At 38.9% G+C, this 20101-nt stretch overlaps 4 protein-coding genes and 1 non-coding gene across 6 annotated transcripts in view; all 5 read left to right on the top strand.

Moving 5' to 3' along the window:
* LOC104825937 (ATP-dependent Clp protease proteolytic subunit 5, chloroplastic) overlaps positions 1-1631 on the top strand; it is a 3052-nt gene extending 1421 nt beyond the window's left edge. Inside the window, exons 4-10 of the mRNA XM_010558388.1 lie at positions 1-39; positions 130-222; positions 370-415; positions 537-609; positions 911-945; positions 1049-1137; positions 1231-1631. Of these exons, the coding sequence (XP_010556690.1) occupies positions 1-39; positions 130-222; positions 370-415; positions 537-609; positions 911-945; positions 1049-1137; positions 1231-1449 (594 nt within the window). The 3' untranslated portion in view covers positions 1450-1631. The remainder of the gene's footprint in view (positions 40-129; positions 223-369; positions 416-536; positions 610-910; positions 946-1048; positions 1138-1230) is intronic.
* Positions 1632-1711: 80 nt separating this feature from the next.
* On the top strand, positions 1712-2742 carry LOC104825938. The gene is made up of 2 exons (XM_010558389.1): positions 1712-2203; positions 2276-2742. Exons 1-2 carry the CDS (start codon positions 2016-2018, stop codon positions 2535-2537), a joined length of 450 nt encoding a protein of 149 aa, XP_010556691.1. The 5' UTR covers positions 1712-2015; the 3' UTR covers positions 2538-2742.
* A 10-nt stretch (positions 2743-2752) lies between these two features.
* On the top strand, positions 2753-9690 carry LOC104825939 (histone-lysine N-methyltransferase EZA1). Of its 2 annotated transcripts, none has more exons than XM_010558390.1 (17): positions 2753-2935; positions 3678-3782; positions 3870-4141; positions 4911-5069; positions 5394-5478; positions 5593-5736; positions 5831-5878; positions 5964-6035; positions 6214-6827; positions 6925-7072; positions 7466-7686; positions 8055-8186; positions 8299-8386; positions 8455-8502; positions 8589-8717; positions 8814-8891; positions 9246-9690. In XM_010558390.1, the coding sequence occupies exons 1-17, from the start codon at positions 2768-2770 to the stop codon at positions 9435-9437; spliced, it is 2703 nt and encodes a 900-aa protein (XP_010556692.1). In that variant the 5' UTR covers positions 2753-2767; the 3' UTR covers positions 9438-9690. The 2 variants fall into 2 exon arrangements, with proteins under 2 accessions (XP_010556692.1, XP_010556694.1); XM_010558392.1 differs by having other exon boundaries at positions 3681-3782.
* A 187-nt stretch (positions 9691-9877) lies between these two features.
* Positions 9878-9949, top strand: TRNAH-GUG. Its single transcript has one exon. It is a non-coding gene; the product is annotated as a tRNA-His (tRNA).
* A 5836-nt stretch (positions 9950-15785) lies between these two features.
* LOC104825941 (DNA mismatch repair protein MSH6) overlaps positions 15786-20101 on the top strand; it is a 7649-nt gene continuing 3333 nt past the window's right edge. Inside the window, exons 1-12 of the mRNA XM_010558395.1 lie at positions 15786-16837; positions 16921-17020; positions 17274-17376; positions 17463-17516; positions 17596-17670; positions 17863-17931; positions 18073-18156; positions 18278-18469; positions 18571-19103; positions 19182-19311; positions 19717-19808; positions 19904-20082. Coding sequence (XP_010556697.1) covers positions 15973-16837; positions 16921-17020; positions 17274-17376; positions 17463-17516; positions 17596-17670; positions 17863-17931; positions 18073-18156; positions 18278-18469; positions 18571-19103; positions 19182-19311; positions 19717-19808; positions 19904-20082 — 2476 coding nt within the window. The 5' untranslated portion in view covers positions 15786-15972. The remainder of the gene's footprint in view (positions 16838-16920; positions 17021-17273; positions 17377-17462; positions 17517-17595; positions 17671-17862; positions 17932-18072; positions 18157-18277; positions 18470-18570; positions 19104-19181; positions 19312-19716; positions 19809-19903; positions 20083-20101) is intronic.

Consider the following 20101-nt stretch of genomic DNA (forward strand, 5'->3'; position numbering starts at 1 on the left):
GAGCGGTTCCAGAGTATCATTAGTCAGCTCTTCCAATATGTATTGTTAAAGTTCTCTGCTTGAAAGCTTGGAGCTTGGTGTTGTTTCCGTTGACAAGTAGTGTTTGATCGTTTATCATTTTTTTGTCAGAGAATTATACGGTGCGGTGGCTCTGTGGATGATGATATGGCGAACATAATTGTAGCTCAGCTTTTATATCTTGATGCTGTTGATCCCAAGAAGGTCAGATATTATACAAGTATATACAAGATCTTGTACGTGTACATGCATGTTGTGTCTTGTTTATCAGTTCAGATGCTGCACCTAGGATCTCTGTCTTGGCCAAAAGATTCTTTGGTTGGAGGATTCTGATAGTGCAATGTTGAACAGGATATCGTCATGTATGTAAACTCTCCTGGTGGATCAGTTACAGCAGGTAATAATCACCTCATCTGCTTTATTGTTTCCTCGCAAATTTAACGTTTCGGCCATATATTTGTCTTTACTCGATTTTTTTTTAATCTTACGGACTCCCGTGATAACCTGCTTTTTGTTAGGTATGGCTATATTTGACACTATGAGGCATATCCGGCCTGATGTTTCCACCGTTTGTGTTGGCCTCGCTGCTAGGTAACTTTTCATTGCCATTTTACTGATGTTTTAGGTTGGTTTTTGAGATTCTTTAAGCTTTCTCAAAACTTGATCACTTCTTGTACGATTGAAACTTCTTGACAATGGTTCACGGTCACCGTCTCCTCGGGTTGATATTTTTGTTGGATGCATGTTATTCTTGAACAATATGCTCTCTCCAAGTGAACATAGAGCACGACTAGATAATAAAACACTTTTGTAGTTGAATGTGTGTATCTCCCGATTATAACAAGGGTGCCCTTGATTTTTTTCCCCTCCCCTTTTGGTTTTTTCTGCACAGTATGGGAGCTTTCCTGCTCAGCGCTGGAACTAAAGGTAGTCTGAGTAGCCCTCTTCCATCTCTGTCTTTGGAAGCTTCCTTCTTGTTATATGCCTAATGGTTTTCTGATTTGATGTTGGCTTCTGTTTGTATATGCAGGAAAAAGATACAGTCTCCCCAACTCAAGGATAATGATCCATCAGCCTCTGGGTGGAGCTCAAGGTGGTCAAACCGATATCGACATTCAGGTCATCCTCATATCTTTACATCCCTTTGCCCTTATATCATTATTCAATGTAGTTAAACATCCTAAGAGAGCAAAGTCTTGTTCGTTCATTCAGGCAAACGAAATGCTGCACCACAAGGCGAACCTGAACGGGTACCTTGCCTACCACACGGGACAAAGCCTCGACAGGATAAACCAGGACACTGACCGCGACTTCTTCATGAGCCCCAAAGAAGCAAAAGAGTATGGACTCATCGACGGTGTTATCATGAACCCTCTTAAAGCTCTTCAGCCTCTTTCAACTTCAGCAGCCGACGGTAATGACTCACCCTAAAAGGGCTTTGTGGTTTTTTCTCCGTAAAAGCTCTCTCTCTACAAAAATTTCAGATAGAAAGATGGTTGTTTCGGGTCAAAATAGCCGAGACGTACATTAAGATTAAGCACTCAATGGAAGTTTCTTTGTACTGTTGTTTTATAGCAACTTTGGTTTCTCGAGTAATAATATTTCATTGTCGTGGTCTTGTTTGCAACCGCAACCTCAAATCTTTAATAACACTAGCATTAAAAAAAATGGACAGACAGATACATGTTCGTTTGTGTTTGAAAATATATTCCACGAAACTTTTGCAATTGCGATTATGGTAGAAAAGATGGACGTGGCTCCCAATCTCCAAACACACCTTAGTTTCTTATGCGATGTATGCTCTGTTCCTTGTAATCTAAGGAAGATGGGAGAAGAGAAGCTTATGGTTCGGCCATTTCCATAAGCTTTCTCACCCTCATCGCGCCTCTCTCTCTCCAAATACCATCTCCGCTCCCATCGCCACTGGCTTTTCACGTAATCTCTTCCTCATCGAGTACATTCTCCACCACATCAACGCGGTCCTTCTATACACAGCCATGGCATCTATCACTGTAGCCACTTTGATCTACGCTCTCTCCCGCAGAACATATTACTCTGTTCTTCGTCCCCGTCTCTATATCTGTTGGATCGTCCTTTTCGCGGTCCAGGCTTGCATTGACCTCGGACTCAGAGTAACCATGTCGGTGAATTCCGACACCGGATCGTTTTTTGTGTCGCAAGAAAGGTGGGTTTCGAATCTTTCGATCAGGGTCATGTTTTTCTTGGGTCTTCACGAGGTAACGCTGATGTGGTTCAGATTGGTCGACGACACAAGTGGTCGGAGAAAGGCGTTGTGGCGGTGGAAGCTTCGGGATGAAGCGGAAGGTCAGGCGGAGCTCAAGGATAAGCTTCTGATCGACCTGGAAGTTTTCAATTTCCTGAATTGGTGGATTTATTGCCTCTGTTTTGTGATTGGGATCGTTAAGATTTTGGGATTGTTTTCGTGGGTTAGGGATGGAGTGTTAGCCAGTAAAAGAACCAGAAAGAATTATGAATCCATGGAGGAGGACAGTGTCTGAGTTTTTTTTTTAAAAAACTGTTGGGCTTCCTAACAGATTCGGCCCATTTAAGCCCATTAGTGGCTTCAAAATATTTATTTATTGGGCTTTCTAAAATGGGTTTGGGCTTTAGAAAAAGTAGACCCATTAGTGGCTTCGCTTTGTCCAGATTCTCCCTCGTTTAGTGAAATACATAAAATGGATAAATACGAAAAATAGGCCGAGAAAATTTGTGGGGGCCAACAATAGACATGGTACGGAACACACGTGTTACTGGCTCGGTCACACGTGCGATGTCCCCTGCCTCCCCTTCCACACTCCGTGTTTTAGTCGCTACAAACAGAGTGAGAGACGGCAGGAAGGGGGAGCGGAAGAAGGTCATGGTGACGAATAGCAGCGACTCTTCCCCGAGTCTTAGAGTCAGATTATATCTCTCAATCTCCTCGCTTGTTTCACCCTTTTTGATCGATTGTTTTGTTCTTGTGATCGTTTTTGTATTCTTTGTCTTGATTGTTGGTATAGTGATCTCGTGTCACCGTGGATAATCTCCTCGCTTCCACAGTTTTGTTTTCTGAATTTTGTGTCCTGATACGTATACTCTCGGATTCTTTACTGTTTCTTGCAGTCTTTTGGTTCATCGTTTCGTTATTGTCTAGATTGTTAATCAACTGAATTCGATGTTCGTCTGATAGTTTTGTAATCCTTTTGGAGTTGATCGATTGTTTCGTCTTCCTGGTACTTTCTCTCAGCTTTTATGATGCAATTCATCATCTACGATCAGTGCCTGTTCCTTTGTTAGGGCCTGAATTTTCAGGGGCATGCTTAGTTCGATAATTCTTTGCCCATTTTTTGTTGCTTGAGGTTTGATTAGTTGGAATGTCCGGATGGATTGTTCTTTTGATGGATTTTTGTTGTGTTTCCCAATCAAGGACCGTTTGATTTTCTTTCTTGATCACTATTTTGACAGTGCCCTTTCTTCGTCTGTTTGATGCATTTCTCTTTTGAGTTGTTTGAATCTTGTCTCAGTTTGTAGACACACATAAACGTGTCGAATAACGGCTAGTTTCGATCAAACGATGGAAGGATATTCGTTTCGCGTTAGGGTTTCACGATTTTAGTAATTTGGAAGTTTTCTATTAACTTTTAATGTGTATTTTTTAGCAGAAACCTCATGAAGATGATGCCGTTGATAGCATTGAAGACTTGCCGCGCAAATTGAACCAACTCAAACAGCAAATTCAAGGAGAAAGAGTGCTCTCTATTAAAGTGGGATTTTAGTTGTTTCTACATATTTTCTCTATTGTTTTTTCAACTCTGCAACTTCATTCTTCAACGATCTTCCTCAACATGCAGGGAAAAGTTGAGAATAACAGAAAGAAAGTGGGCGCTCACGTTTCTCACCTTTTAACAGCAGCATCGAACCGGGCTGGATTATTTCCAGGGGATAATGGAGACAACAGTATGTTATTTTCGAGAATGGAAAGACCGCAATGCTTATTAGATGGATTTCCATATGGGGTGGGAGATAGAGACTATGCTCCGAGTAAGGATGTTTTATCAGCAAGTATTAAGCTTCCATATGTTGAGAACATCCCGCCGTACACCACCTGGATATTTTTGGACAGGTGCTCGTTTCTTTTTTTTTTTTCGTTCTTGCATATAACTACACATGATTTCTGAGTGGAAGTTTATTTGTCCGACCATACCGTTGCATAATGAACTCCTTATGGTAGTTGAATTATATATGAAATAAGTTCCGTTCATGTGATATATTGTTTTAAGGGTAAAACTAGACACTTTTCTCCATTGAAGGCCAAGCTGCAGAACATGGAATATTTCTTTTTCTTTCCTTTCTGGAAGACTGTAGTTATGAGGAGATGGGATTTGCAAGTGTGTAAATGCAGGAAAAAAAGGAAAGTACTAATGTGTTCCCTTGCCAGAGTAAATGTGTTCCAATTGATACACGATTTCGATCTCGTGAAATTCTTTTCATAATAGAAAAAAATAAAAGAATTATTGTGATCGTAGTGCCTTTTTCCTTGCTGTTTCGATGAGGTCGAGGGTAGATCAGGGCTGGATTCAAACGTTTACCTATATATCTCCTTGCTTCTTTGTAAATCTCCTGTCACTGTATTTATCGTTCTGGATCTTAGCTTGAGCCCGTCATTTCTTTTCTTTTGAATATCTGATCTTCTATACTTGGAATCAAGGCGATGTTGGTGTCGATCTGATCTTCTATCTTACAGCTTAATTTTTGCAATTTTCTTTTAGATCTTATTCTGGGCTTGGGGCCTGTGGTGCAAAGACCATTTGAACCATAGATCGCATAGTGTATTGCATCTTCTGTCAGAATGTCTGACTATTGTAGCCTGAAAATATCTCTTAATCGCACAGAAATCAGAGGATGGCTGAAGATCAGTCCGTGCTTGGGAGGAGACAAATTTACTATGATCAACATGGTGGCGAGACACTCATATGCAGCGATAGTGAGGAAGATGCAGAACCCGATGAGGAAAAACATGAGTTTGCCGAGGGTCAGGACCGTGTTATATGGTAAGTTTCAGTGCAGTGGATTGCTGATCTTCTACACTTTTTTACAGGGAAGACTATGATGCTGATATACTTGTTTACCATCTGAAAAAGAAACGAAGTTTTTACTTTTTAGGCGGAATTCTTATTAACAAAACAGTATCTGTTGCAGTGTTGTTAAATAGCGGTCTTGGTGCTGCCGTGGCTAAGAAAGCATGCATGTCTTAACTCATATTCATTTTATTTTTTTGTTAAGCCTTGACTGTTAAGAGGATGTGACGATTTTGTCAAAATATAAACGATGTTAGTGAATTGGCCCGAATTTTCTGCTGTGGGTTGAATTGGCAGGTCGATTGGGCAGGAATATGGTTTGGGTGACGAGGTGCAGGATGCTCTCTGCCAGTTCCTCGGACTAAATGTTGAAGACATTCTGGTCTAGCAATTTTTTTCACTCTGTGCTTGCGGTTTAACCCTGATAATTCTCGTGTTCTCTTCTTCCTTTATTTCTGCTCATTAGAGGTGTGTTTTTCTTTCCGATCTGTTGCAGGAAAGATACAATGATCTCAAGCTGAAGAATGAACAGAATGTGGAGGAGTGTTCTGATTCTGGATCTAAACTTGGAATTTCTCTGGAAAAGGGCCTTAGTGCTGCTCTAGATTCCTTTGATAACCTTTTCTGCCGCCGATGCTTGGCACGTAGAACTTTATTTTGTTGTTGAGAAATTGGTGTACTATAGTTGTCTCCTAATCATGTTTGTTTGTTATTTTTTTCTGTTAACCTAACAGGTTTTCGACTGTCGTCTACATGGGTGTTCTCAGACTTTGATTAATGCTGTAAGCTTGAGTCAATCTTTCCTTTTCTTTGGTGGCCTGTCTTAACTTTCGGTATGTAACTTAACCAAAGGACTTTGGTCTGCAGAGTGAAAAACAGCCATATTGGTCTGAATTTGAAGGTGATAGGAACCCCTGTGGTGAACAGTGTTACCTCCAGGTCTCTCTCTCTCTGGCGTGCACACAGAAACACAGTTTCTTGTGTTTGTGGGAAGAATAATCATAGTTGTGGAAGTAAATTATATTTATCATAGCTGTATGCATGCCTAGTCTTGTAAATGTATGGCAGTCTCTTAGGTGGGGTTGAGTAACCGTCATTCTTATGTTAATGGTTTTAGGTAAGGACTGTCAGAGAAGTTCCAGAGACAAGCAATATCATTGCAACTAGAATGGAAGAACGAGCTTCTGAAGATGAAGGCAGGAAGCCTGTCTCCTCGGATGAGTTGCATGATGCTTCTGGTGGTATCAATTTGTATGTTGAAAATATTGATGCTGCTCCCAAAAAATTGGATTTATCCTCCAATGCAGTAGTACAGGACCATGATAACTTGGGAAAGCGCAAGGTCTCTGACTCAGAAGCCTCCATTGATCTGCTGGATTCTTTGAATAAGAAACAAAAGAGTGTGGCCAAAGATACAGATGCACTATTTGTCAATCCTATCCCTAGCTTGGATCATGCACTGGCTGGAAAAGAGCATGATCAAGAAGGTGAAACATTCGGTGCTAATGAAGTAAATAGGGACTCAAGAGCTTGCTCTAAGGAACAACTTGATGGCAATACAGTCAATTCTACTCGTCATGATGGTTCCTCAGATTGCCAGCCAGAACTTGGTAGTGGAAGTGGAACAAAAGGCACTACTGATATGCTCAAGATAAGCCAATCCTCCGCTGAGTGGACACCTATTGAGAAGGAACTTTACTTGAAGGGAGTTGAGATATTTGGAAGAAATAGGTAAACTGGATCTTGGTTCATTTCATTGTTCATGTTAAAGTATTTTTAATGCATGAACGTGTATTTATGACTCATGTTTTTCTTCCTGCTGTTCCAGCTGCCTTATTGCGAGAAATCTACTTTCTGGCTTGAAAACATGCCTAGAGGTGTCTTCTTACATGCGTGAAAATGGAGCTTCAGCCCTTCGCAGGTCTAGCACCCCAAATTTGTTGTTGGAAGATGGCATGGATGACCCGAACAATGAGGTATTCAATGTATTCTTCCTGGTTTCCTTTTTATTTTCAAATCTTAATTTTCTACTCCTTATGGGATTACTGCAGAGAAAGTTAGTTTTCTTGATTTCAGGGCCAAAGATCTATTAGACAAGAAAGAATTTCTGGAAAGCCCAAGTTTATTTAATTGGCTTTTCCTTAAGTTCTTTTTCCCTGTTGCCTTTTGACATTTGGCAGGGAAAAGGATAGTTGCCAGTTGGTTGTCTTAAACAAATGGTTATTATCTTCCATTATTTTATTATGTTTGGTAGAAAATTAGCTATTTCCTGTATCTTAATTAAGATCTCCATGCTAGATTATGGTCCATTCCGTATCGCTGAAAATATCTTTGTTACATTCGTGTCCTGCTATTACTCTGCCTGACAGGAGCAAAACATGCCATCAAGAACAAAGTTATTCCGCAGAAGGGGCAGAGCTCGGAAGCTGAAATACTCTACAAAGTCTGCTGGTCATCCATCTGTCTGGAAAAGAATAGCCGGTGGCAAAAACCGGTCCTGTAAGCAATACACACCATGCAGCTGCCAGTCAATGTGTGGAAAGGAATGCCCTTGTCTAACTAATGGCACCTGCTGCGAGAAATACTGCGGGTATGTGATTGCTTGTTTGCGATGATTGGCACCACGGAGTTTACTTGAAGGACAGCATCTGTTAGAAAAACATCTTATTGCTGCAAAGGCATAAACGTTTCATAGCAAAGTAACACATGCTTGTATATTCATGTTCTTTGGGAATAACCTTGCAACCCATTGAGCAGTAGAATAATTTCAGACGCTACAGAAAATCGATTCGATGTCTCAACTTTTTTCACTTTGACCAAGTTATTCGCTTGTATTCAGTTCCAGATGAACTTTCTTGTTTACATCATCATATTGTTTGCCTCACCTGGCCATCTTCAAACAAGTTGATCGCAAGTCAATCAACTCGTGTTCTTTATCCTGCGACTTTGTTTGTTCAGGTGCTCGAAGAGTTGCAAAAATCGTTTCAGAGGATGCCATTGTGCAAAAAGCCAATGCAGAAGCCGACAGTGTCCCTGCTTTGCTGCTGGTCGAGAATGTGATCCAGATGTTTGCCGGAACTGCTGGGTTAGGTAATCGCTTCTATCTCTCTAGTTTAAAATAACCTCTTTTTTTTTTTGCATTAAAGTCAATCTCCGTATATCGATATCAATCATAACTTTGAATACTTGTTTCTTTATTCAGTTGTGGAGATGGTTCTCTTGGCGAGCCACCTAAACGAGGAGAAGGCCAATGCGGAAATATGAGACTTCTCCTGAGGCAGCAACAAAGGGTACGTCATCATCAAATTGCTCCCTCTGGTCAAACATTTTTTATCATTAATACTCTTTTTTTTCTCAGATCCTCTTGGCGAAGTCTGATGTTGCTGGATGGGGTGCTTTTCTGAAGGTGAGCATGTGAATGAATCTCTTCTTCTTTACAAAGATTTCTTCTGTTCTGTTCCTGTCCTGACCTCTGTTCTATGCGAATATCAGAACTCTGTCAACAAGAACGAATATCTTGGGGAATACACCGGTGAACTGATCTCTCACCGTGAGGCAGACAAGCGTGGCAAAATATATGATCGGGCAAACTCTTCATTCCTGTTTGACTTGAATGATCAGGTGACTAGTCTAATCTCCCTTCCAGTGTCTCATGGACTCGTGTCTATCTTTTCTCGGGTTTTCTTTCTCACAAGTAATCTCTTCTTATATTTGCAGTATGTCCTTGATGCTCACCGTAAAGGAGACAAGCTGAAATTTGCTAACCACTCATCAAAGCCCAACTGTTATGCTAAGGTATGTGGGCTAGTCTTTCATATGAGTTACAGTAGATAACAACTTGCATCAAATCTGCATTTTGATATCACGCCTTAGAAACAAATCACAGAAATGTAGGCTGTGTCGGTCATGCCTTTTGCTCCCTGAAAGTTTTCACTTAACTATGGTTTGTAGAAAGCCCAAAAAACATAATTTTACCTGTTTTGAAAAGGAAGCTATTGTCATACCAATTAAGCCAAATACCCACGGCGAACGCTTTTGGAATTTTATATTAAGTCATATAAATTCACCGGTTTATGTGAAAATTCTGAAATGTTATACCAAAGTTCATGCCTAAAAGGTAACTAACCATAAATGGTTGTGGTACGGCAGGTGATGTTTGTAGCAGGAGACCATAGGGTAGGGATATTTGCGAACGAGCGTATCGAAGCAAGCGAAGAGCTGTTCTATGATTACCGGTATGGACCCGACCAAGCTCCTGCTTGGGCTCGCAAACCCGAGGGTTCCAAGAAAGATGATTCATCCATCAACCACCGCAGAGCCAGGAAGCACCAATCTCATTGATGAGGAATATAAATAAATAAAATAATTACAGGTATAACGAGACTATAGTAACTTTTTTGTTTTTAATCTGTTTGGCTTTGGGGTTTTTGTGGGTTTCTCGTCCCCTCATTAACTTGTGTTATATTTTGGAGACGAGGGAGTTTGTATAGGGAAGAAATAAGCCGATTGATACTGGCAGTAAAAAAAAGAAACACAACTGTTGTTGTAAGAGTTGCAAGTAAAAAACAGTGTCTAGTCTTTTCGGTTGGTGTCATATATTCTTATGCTTACAAGTGTATTAAGGTGTTGTTATCGTGAGTGTATGCATTGGTGTGGGAAAGAAGTGAGAGAGGTGGAAAACAAAACGCTTTTTCACTTTCGAGACTACGTGTGCTTTACGAAGATATATGGTATTTGTAATTTTCACGAACATTTACTTATTTAATGAAACCGACATGGAAATGGTTGTAGTTTAGTGGTTAGAACTCCACGTTGTGGCCGTGGAGACCTGGGCTCGAAACCCAGCAGCCACACTCCTAATTTTTGCAAGTTTCATAGGGGTATTTCTGACTTTTCACAGCATATTAGATAATGGACCCAATATTTTATGAGCTGGATTGGGGCGGTCCGTTCTGCCATCTTGGCCCAATTAGTTGATCGCTACTGCTCGACTGATGGCCCAACTAATGGATGTGGTAATACTGTTTAGGGCTCAGTTAATTAAACCCATAATATAATTTTAACGGCCCTACTCAAATTTCATCTCTCCACCACAATCTTTAACAAAGGCTCCCAAACCTTTTTTTGGTTCGATCTCTTATATTTTATGTTATTTTCCTCTTCTTTCTACAGTTGTTGCCAAGGAATTTCTTGCGAGCCGTAGACATTATATAAATGTCCATCAGAGTTCTTTCCCGCCAAGTCGTCAGTTCCGCGGCAAAATTCCCGATGGAATTTCCGCCAATCTGTTTCCTCTGCAGAGAATTTTTGTTCGGATGATAGCAAAAGATCATATTATGATAGGGGCAAAGTGTTAAAGTCTAAAGGAATACAAAGGACATAGTCTTACGTGCATGTGAATAGCAATGCTTACGTGCAACATAAATCAGAATTGTTTCCTCCCATTCTTGGATGACATGGGAAGGTTTGAGGCAAGAAAAGGAGATAAATAATGGTCCGTTTGGAGTAATATTTTGTCGAGATTCATGTTGGAAACAAGGATGCAATCGTATAGAAGAATTTACCTTATTTGGTCCTTCGATTCGATGATGTTTACTAGAAAGTTACCTTGTTTATAGATCTTATAGCCGTTTTTTTTTCCTTTTTCTCATATGTTCTTAGTCTTTTGGTTATAAAATCTGTACAAAATAATATAGTAAATAACAACACATAAGTGATCTAATTGGAATAGACTCACCTCTCATTCCCTTTCCTTTGTACCGCGAACTACTTTTTCTTCACTTCTTTTTGCTCTTATTCATCTTATCATCACTAAAACTCATAAAAATCTTTACAAAGTACATTTACAAAGTACATCTGTTTATTGAATCGATTAGTATATTTTACAATTTTCAATATCATCATAATTACTACATATTTAGGCCGTGCAAAATTGATATGATAATTATATTGTTTATATACCTATTTTATTATTTCATATAATTAATAATAATTTTTGTGTGTACAACAGTACTATTTGTTTGTTGCTAACAGAATACAAACTTTCAATGATTTAATAAATCTTTTACATAGAAGTTTGGTATCATATTTTGCATAGTTACCATTATTGTACTGAAATCGCACAAATACAAAGTAGAGAACCATAGTCTCAAGGATATAAAATTGAGGGATCAATGTATAAATATGGAAAATAAAATGTGAGAAGATGGAAAATACAAAAGCGGTGTGCGCCTATTAACTGGTTAAGCGAAACTGATGTGGCGTCCACTAGTTCAAAATTATGATACACGGGTTATAATATATAAATATATAGAGATATATACATATATATATTATTTTTGTATATTTACAAAACCGATTTTCTCGGTGAAGGGAGTTGTGACCCCGAGTTGCTTCGTTTTTAGAGGATCCCTGAAAGTGATAATGTTCGGTCTATCCAAGTAGAACAACGCAAAGCAGTAACTGAAAACGCCATTGGTGATGGCGCCGAGCTGAGTGACGAGAGAACTATCGCCCAAGTCGAGAGTGACGACCCCTTAAGTTGTTTCGTAAAGCAGACTGTTCTCGTAGCCGCAACCAAATATAATCGAAGGAATTAAACTGGATGTACCGATTCTGAACGACTCAGTCGCAATGTTTTCTAACGAGTATGATTTATCCTCGAACTTTTATGCGTACCGCCAAGCGTCATACTTTCCACAATACGTCATCGAGAGAGTTTCGCCCTACACTTAATGCCTCTGAAGGTGGATGAAGTTTTGGGATTGAAAATAGGTGTTGATTGCCTTGCACACTTTCTGTAATTTCTAGGGGAGGAGTTTCTATCTCTATCCTCATATGATCGTTTCTAGGCAATGCAAAATTGATATAATAATTGTATTTTTTATATAATCATTTTATTATTTCATATAATTAATAATAGTGTTTGTGTGTACAACAATACAACTTGTTTGTTGGTAACAGAATACAAACTTCCAAGGATTTAATAAATCTTTTACATAGAAGTTTTGTATCATATTTTGCATAGTTACCATTATTGTACTGAAATCGCACAAATACAAAGTAGAGAACCATAGTTTCAAATATATAAAATTGAGGGATTAATGTATAAATATGGAAAATAAAATGTGAGAAGAAGGAAAATACAAAAGCGGTGTGCGCCTATTAACTGGTTAAGCGAAACTGATGTGGCGTCCACTAGTTCAAAATTATGATACACGGGTTATAATATATAAATATATAGAGATATATACATATATATATTATTTTTGTATATTTACAAAACCGATTTTCTCGGTGAAGGGAGTTGTGACCCCGAGTTGCTTCGTTTTTAGAGGATCCCTGAAAGTGATAATGTTCGGTCTATCCAAGTAGAACAACGCAAAGCAGTAACTGAAAACGCCATTGGTGATGGCGCCGAGCTGAGTGACGAGAGAACTATCGCCCAAGTCGAGAGTGACGACCCCTTAAGTTGTTTCGTAAAGCAGACTGTTCTCGTAGCCGCAACCAAATATAATCGAAGGAATTAAACTGGATGTACCGATTCTGAACGACTCAGTCGCAATGTTTTCTAACGAGTATGATTTATCCTCGAACTTTTATGCGTACCGCCAAGCGTCATACTTTCCACAATACGTCATCGAGAGAGTTTCGCCCTACACTTAATGCCTCTGAAGGTGGATGAAGTTTTGGGATTGAAAATAGGTGTTGATTGCCTTGCACACTTTCTGTAATTTCTAGGGGAGGAGTTTCTATCTCTATCCTCATATGATCGTTTCTAGGCAATGCAAAATTGATATAATAATTGTATTTTTTATATAATCATTTTATTATTTCATATAATTAATAATAGTGTTTGTGTGTACAACAGTACAACTTGTTTGTTGGTAACAGAATACAAACTTCCAAGGATTTAATAAATCTTTTACATAGAAGTTTTGTATCATATTTTGCATAGTTACCATTATTGTACTGAAATCGCACAAATACAAAGTTTGGGGACCGGAGTCTCAAGGAAATAAAATTGAGGGATTAATGTATAAATATGGAAAATAAAATGTAAAAAGATGGAAAATACAAAAATTGTGAGCATTTGGTAATTGGTTAAGCGATAATGTCTTCATAATTATTTAAATTACTAAAATAAAAAAATTATAATTGTTTCTAAATATCTATCTAATATATATTTTATTGTTTTGTATATATTTGAAATAAATAAATAACAAAACTAATAAATAAATAATTTAATACAAAAGTAAACAATTAATTAATAACCCTAGCTCTGATCCCCCTTCTCGTAGTCCCAGCCCTAGCCTCGCAACTCCATCCCCTGTACAGTCTAAGCTTAGGAAATCTCCCCTCATCATCGGAAACACTCACTCGCCATCGCAATCGGTGGCCAATTCGTACGGTGACGAGGCGGTGGGAAAGAGAGTCAAGGTTTACTGGCCGTTGGATAAGAGATGGTACGATGGGTGCGTAGTTTCGTACGATAAGGAATCCGGGAAGCATTCGGTTGAGTATGATGATGGAGAAGAGGAGTCTTTGAATTTGGGTGAGGAGAAGATCGAGTGGGTAGCATCTAATTATATATATATATATACATATATATCTTATAACCATTCTAAAAAGTTTAGCATCTAATTATATTATTAATTTTTAATGTATGGCATTTAAACCTTAATATAATTATCCATAAATGTTAGCGTTACAATCAGTCTTAGAAAGGCCATATCAAAAGTTTCGTCTACAAAGAGATGAAGAAGTTTGGCTAAGCGTTACAATTGTTTAATAATACAAGTATTATTGTTGCTATGTTACAATTAGTCTTATAAAGTCATTAAATATTCATCAATGTGTTAATTTTAGGTTTTAGACATGAGCATTAAATCACATCACCATTATATATATATATATATATATATATATTGTTTCTATTATAATGTAAAATTTAAATAATTCCTGAAACACATACGCTAATTTGGAATAAAATGTTTTGAAGGATGAAATAAATTAGAGATGACAAATCATATGGGTATTTAATTGGATGGGAATTCATTTATATATATATAATTATATGCATATATATATATATATATATATTAATGGTGTACATTAATTATAAGAAATCTCCAATATTTTCGAATATTATGATAATATCTATATTTTGATTTTGTATTGTATTTTAGATATTTTGTTAATTTAAATTTGGTATTTTAAGGTTGTGTTTTTTATATGTAAAAATGGTATACATTGATTAATAAGAAATCTCCAATATTGTTCTAATAATCGTCCAATATTTTTAGACTAAGTAATCTCCGATATCTTATTTAATAAATGGAAATATCTCAAATAGATACATAAAATCAAATAAAATTATGATCTTATAAAAATATTGTGCTGTTGCATAAAAGGAAAGACATCCACCCGTATGTAGCGGAGAATATATATATCCTCGTATATATATTGTGTATCAAGTTGTTAGAGATATTCTTACTAGGTTTGGGTTTGGTATTTGTTGTATATATATATGCAGGTTATTCCGAAATCTTCATACAGAAAAAAAAACTTTTTTTCCCGAAATCACCATGAGTAAGATCTCTTACCCCTCGTTGTTTCTTCAGCTCTCACTAGTCTCGGCGTGCCTACTTATCGTTTCCCATGAAGGAAACCCAACACGCGTTTTTACCACTGAGTTAATCCACCGTAACTCTCCAAAATCGCCGTTCTACAACTTCAGCCTAACCGGGATGGAACGGTTCAGGGCTATGGTGAACCGTTCACATATGCGTTCGCGCCGTTACATCATCAAAGGTTTAACATGCCGAGTATCTAATGAAGATCAGAATGAGAGCTCCTCACCCCAAGTTCAGAACCAGCTCATCTAAAGCTAACGGCACAATCGGAAGACTGCAGAAGATGGCGTTATAGAATCCGACAAAACTTCCTATTCAAGTTTACGATCGCAATGCTGTTAGAATCGCCTTTTATGTTATACATATACATATATATATATATATATATGTCGGAATTACTTGATTTTTTAACTAAATTCCTAGTTTTTTGTTGTTGTTTTCTCTTCCTCACTCAACAATCACTATTGTTTAACCCAAGAAAAAAACACACTATTATTGTCTGAACAGTTAATTGTCTTTATGTCCGGTAGGCCCATATATATCTCGTGGGCCCACAATGATTCAAAAGTTTCGTTTATTTTTTGGTCCAGCATCTTTGCAAATGTTTTCTGTTGTCTAAAAATTATTCAGACCGAGTCAAAATTTCGGCTCGTTTTTACACTGCTTTGAATGTCTGGCAGATTGGTCCTCACACCTTTGACATCCGTTTCATCTGATTTTTTTTATTAACTTATGATCTCTCACATCTTGTTAAATCCAATGCCCGTGGATAATTAAGATTAAAAAAAATGTAAAAAACCTGATCTTCACTCTTGTTATTGATTATGAAATATTAGCCAGGCGTTGTTATAATGGGCCTTCGCAGGTTCCATCTCGAAAGCAAAATACGTTAAGAATACAATTAGATGGGCCTACACTTTTATCCCATCAATAGACCCATTTCTTTAGAAAAACTTAAATGGGCCTAACTTTTAGCCCAATATGACCCGAGAGAGAGAAGCCTCTTGTTCGTGCAGAGTCTCTCCGCGACCAAACACATTGTATCCATCGGAGTTATTTCCCGCCAAGACGTCAGTTCCGCGGCGAATTTCCCGGTGAAATTTCCCGCCTATCTGGCCCCTCCATTTTCATCCACTCCCTCTTCCTCGTCTCTTCACTTCTCAGCATCGATCCATCTCTCTCTCTCTCTCTCTCATTTTGTTCCGCTCGCGTGGAAGTTTAAAGCACGGCGAGGCTCTCCAATGGCACCGTCTCGCCGGCAGAGCAACGGAAGGTCTCCCTTGGTGAACCAACAGAGCCAAATCACCACTTTCTTCGGGAAAGCAGCCGCGTCTCCTTCACCCCCTTCTCTCTCCAATCAGAAAACCCCCAAGCCAAACCCTAACCCTAGACCTGATCCCCCTTCTCGTAGTCCCACCCCTATCCTCGCAACTCCGTCCCCTGTACAGTTTAAGCTTAGGAAATCCCCCCTCATCATCGGAAACACTCCCTCACCATCGAAATCGGTGGCCAATTCGTACGGTCACGAGGTGGTGGGAAAGAAAGTTAGGGTTTACTGGCCGTTGGATAAGAGATTGTACGATGGGTGCGTAGTTTCGTACGATAAGGAATCCGGGAAGCATTGGGTTGAGTATGATGATGGAGAAGAGGAGTCTTTGAATTTGGGTGAGGAGAAGATCGAGTGGGTAATGGGGGAAAGTGCAGGGCAGAGGTTTAAGCGGTTGCGACGAGGCGCTTCTGCTATCAGAAAAGTTGTGGTCGAGGATGATGAGGATTTGGAGAATGTGGACGAGGGGGACGAAAACAAAAGTGGTGGAGATGATTCTAGTGATGAAGACTGGGGAACGAATGCGGCGAAGGAGGTACATGAGAGCGATGAAGATGTTGATTTGGATGACGAGAAAGAGATGGATGAGGAAGAGCTCGTAGAAGAGAAAGCCGAAGAAGCTCCAAAAGGAAAGAGAGAAGGGAAAACTGAATCTAGGAAAAGGAAGGCAAGCGGAGGCGCGGAACAGGGTTGTGCTAAGAAAAGTAGCATTACTAAGGATACCACACCTAAAGGTTTTAAGACTTCGATTTCGGATCCTGCAAAGAAAATCGCAGAAGGTGAACCTGGGAAATTCTTCTCACAGACTCTATTTGCTTATTTGTGCGTTTTTTATGCTAATTTTTATTGTGGTGCACTGCAGTTGATAAGGTAGTAAAGTCTCTGGATAGTAACACCTTGGCCAACGAAGCTGTTGAAAGATTTGGCGCACGGGAAGCTGAGAAGTTGCGGTTCTTGGGAGCGTAAGTCTGGAATTTTACCTTTCATCTCGTATATCAGTTTCTGTGGTTGTTAGCATTACAAAGAATCAAGGGTATGAATAGACAAACACATAGCTTATCTGGGTTTACAAAGGGGTTGTCTGAAGCAATAATTGCCATGCTAGGAAGAATATATCTTTTTTGTTTCCCAAATTCATGACTTAGTAGTAGGTTTTTCAGCCCTGTTTTTGACAAACGTCTTGCACACAAGTTGCTCATTGCTCTTGTTGAACAGAGTGCGAAGAGATGTAAATAGAAGGCTCCCTACAGATGAGAATTATGACCCGAGGACGCTGTACCTTCCTCCTGATTTTGTGAAAAGTTTAACTGGAGGCCAGGTATATAGCTCATGGAAATTATATTTGTATTATTTAATTTATTTACAGAGATTCATATCTTTGATTTTGTGGCCCCTCTTTTCCAGAGACAATGGTGGGAATTTAAGTCAAAGCATATGGATAAAGTTATCTTCTTCAAGGTAGATCTATAGTTGCATGCCTTGAAATCTTTTCAATTGATGGAGAATTTAGATAGCGGTCTTCTTTTGTTTCAACCAGATGGGTAAATTTTATGAGCTTTTTGAGATGGATGCGCATGTAGGAGCTAAGGAACTGGATTTGCAATACATGAAGGTAATGGCTTTGTTCTGACTCATAAATTGTGGGTGCTTTTGTCAGTCATTCAGTCTCTCTAAGAACATACATCTATCAAAGGAAAGGCGTGATAATCAAATACTTCCCTGTTCTCGCTTTTACTTCATGCAGTACCTCCTATCCTATGCTGCTTCCCGTGCGGTCAACCTTGATATCTGTTTTGTTTTGCAGGGCGAACAACCTCATTGCGGATTCCCAGAGAAGAATTTCTCTATGAATGTGGAGAAGTTGGCTAAAAAGGTCTTTGTCTCTTGCATAGCAGCTCTAGTCTAAGCTTTATTTCTTTCTTGTAATGCCATGCCTAAAGTATAATCCAAGAACAGAATTTGTATCTTTACTAGAGAAACAGACCTGATTAAACTTAATGGAATTATGGAACAGGGTTATCGAGTTCTAGTGGTAGAGCAAACAGAGACACCTGAACAGCTGGAGCAACGCCGTAAGGAGAAAGGTTCCAAGGATAAAGTATGTCTTACTGTGAATCTTTAACATAAGACCAAATTGTTATGCTGTTGTTTTATGTAGCTAATGGAGTAAATGTTAGAAAGATTAGGAACATCTGTTGACATATCTCCTGTTTTTGTAGGTTGTAAAACGTGAAGTATGTGCCGTGGTTACAAAAGGCACACTGACAGAAGGAGAGATGTTTTTAACTAATCCTGATGCATCTTACTTAATGGCACTGACTGAAGGAGATAATTTAACTAAACGAAACGCAGAGCGGAACTTTGGAGTATGTTTGATTGATGTTGCAACAAAAAGAATTATGTTGGGTCAGGTCGGTACTTAGTATGAACATTTCCCTGTCGGACTCTTACAAGATGCATTCATTGCACCTGTGTTATTCTATCTTACTACGCATGCTTCAATTCTTGCCAGTTCAAGGATGATGCGGAGTGCAGTGCATTGGCTTGCCTACTCTCTGAGATGAGGCCAGTGGAAATTATCAAACCAGCTAACGTGCTTAGTTTGGAAACGGAGAGGATAATTATGAGACACACCAGAAATCCCTTGGTGAATAATCTAGTACCACATACTGAACTCTGGGGTGCAGAGAAGACTCTTCATGAGATGAGACTGTTCTATAAGAAAATCAAGTTTCAATTATCCTCTGCATTGCTAGACAAAGAAAAGATATCAGGAGAATGCAGTTCAAGTTTCCTGCCAAATTTGTTGTCTGAATTAGCAAATGCAGAGGAGGATAGTAACCTGGCTCTCTCAGCTCTTGGTGGTACTATTTACTACCTGAGACAGGCTTTCTTGGATGAGACTCTGCTTAGATTTGCGAAATTTGAATCACTGCCTTGCTATGATTTTAGCAACATTTCTCGGAAACAGCACATGGTCCTTGATGCTGCTGCCTTGGAAAACCTTGAGATTTTCGAGAACAACAGAAATGGAGGTTCTTCAGGGTAAGCTGATTTCTAGCTAAATATTATTAAACCTCATTGATCTGCTCTAAATCTAATGCAATTTTATTTCTCATGAAGAACATTGTACGAGCAATTGAATCAATGTGTCACTGCATCGGGCAAACGGTTACTCAAAACATGGCTGGCAAGACCTTTATATAACCCAGAACTAATCAAAGAACGTCAAGATGCTGTAGCAGAACTGCGGGTAAGGATTCTTATGGTTCTAGCATATTTTGCTGGTCTAATGATTTAAATTTTTATGGAATAAATGGGGGTCTAGGCTTCATATAGACCAGGAAAAAAAATGAGATGCTATTCTCTGTTTTTTGAATAGACAAGGAATCATTATACCCGTTTTCCATTTATTTGCTGGAGATTATTTCTTGGATTTCAAGTAATATGACCAACTCAATGTGTGTGGATCTTCAAGATGCAGTTCTGTTGCATTCTTTTTTCAGTGTGATGTGGAAATATGGCTTTCCTGGATGCCTTCAGCTAAAGTTCTACCCAAGAGTTGTTGTTTATGTGTTTTCAGTTTGTCTGTTCTGTAGGCTTTTGTATCCATTATTGTCCTAATTTCTCTGTATTATGGTTTTGTACCTTCTTTCAGGGAGAAAACCTCTCCTACTCGCTGGATTTTCGAAAGACATTGTCCAGGCTTCCAGACATGGAACGGTTACTTGCACGTGTTTTTGCTAGCAGGTAAGGGACTGGCAGGATGTGGAGAGGATTTGATTCTCACATTGTTATAAGGATCTACTGAACATATATGTTAAACTCTCTGTTAAATGAAACAGTGAAGCTAATGGAAGAAACGGGAGTAAAGTGGTTCTATATGAGGATGCAGCGAAACAGCAGCTCCAGGACTTTATATCAGCTCTCCGTGGTTGTGAAGCCATGACAGAAGCATGTTCTTCCTTTGGTGTTATTCTGGAGAATGTCAACTCCAAGCAGCTGAGGCATTTACTATCACCTGGTATCATCAGCACTTTCCC

The sequence above is a fragment of the Tarenaya hassleriana genome, unplaced genomic scaffold (assembly GCF_000463585.1).
Source record: "Tarenaya hassleriana unplaced genomic scaffold, ASM46358v1 Cleome5, whole genome shotgun sequence".
In the NCBI taxonomy this organism is placed as follows: Eukaryota; Viridiplantae; Streptophyta; class Magnoliopsida; order Brassicales; family Cleomaceae; genus Tarenaya; species Tarenaya hassleriana.

Coding starts and splice junctions, on each gene's coding strand:
- LOC104825938 (XM_010558389.1), top strand. CDS start 2,016: ATGGCATCTATCACTGTAGCCACTTTGATCTACGCTCTCTCCCGCAGA. Junction 2,204..2,275: donor TTTTTTGTGTCGCAAGAAAG/GTGGGTTTCGAA, acceptor GATGTGGTTCAG/ATTGGTCGACGACACAAGTG.
- LOC104825939 (XM_010558390.1), top strand. CDS start 2,768: ATGGTACGGAACACACGTGTTACTGGCTCGGTCACACGTGCGATGTCC. Junction 6,828..6,924: donor GAGATATTTGGAAGAAATAG/GTAAACTGGATC, acceptor CTGCTGTTCCAG/CTGCCTTATTGCGAGAAATC. Junction 8,892..9,245: donor AGCCCAACTGTTATGCTAAG/GTATGTGGGCTA, acceptor GTGGTACGGCAG/GTGATGTTTGTAGCAGGAGA.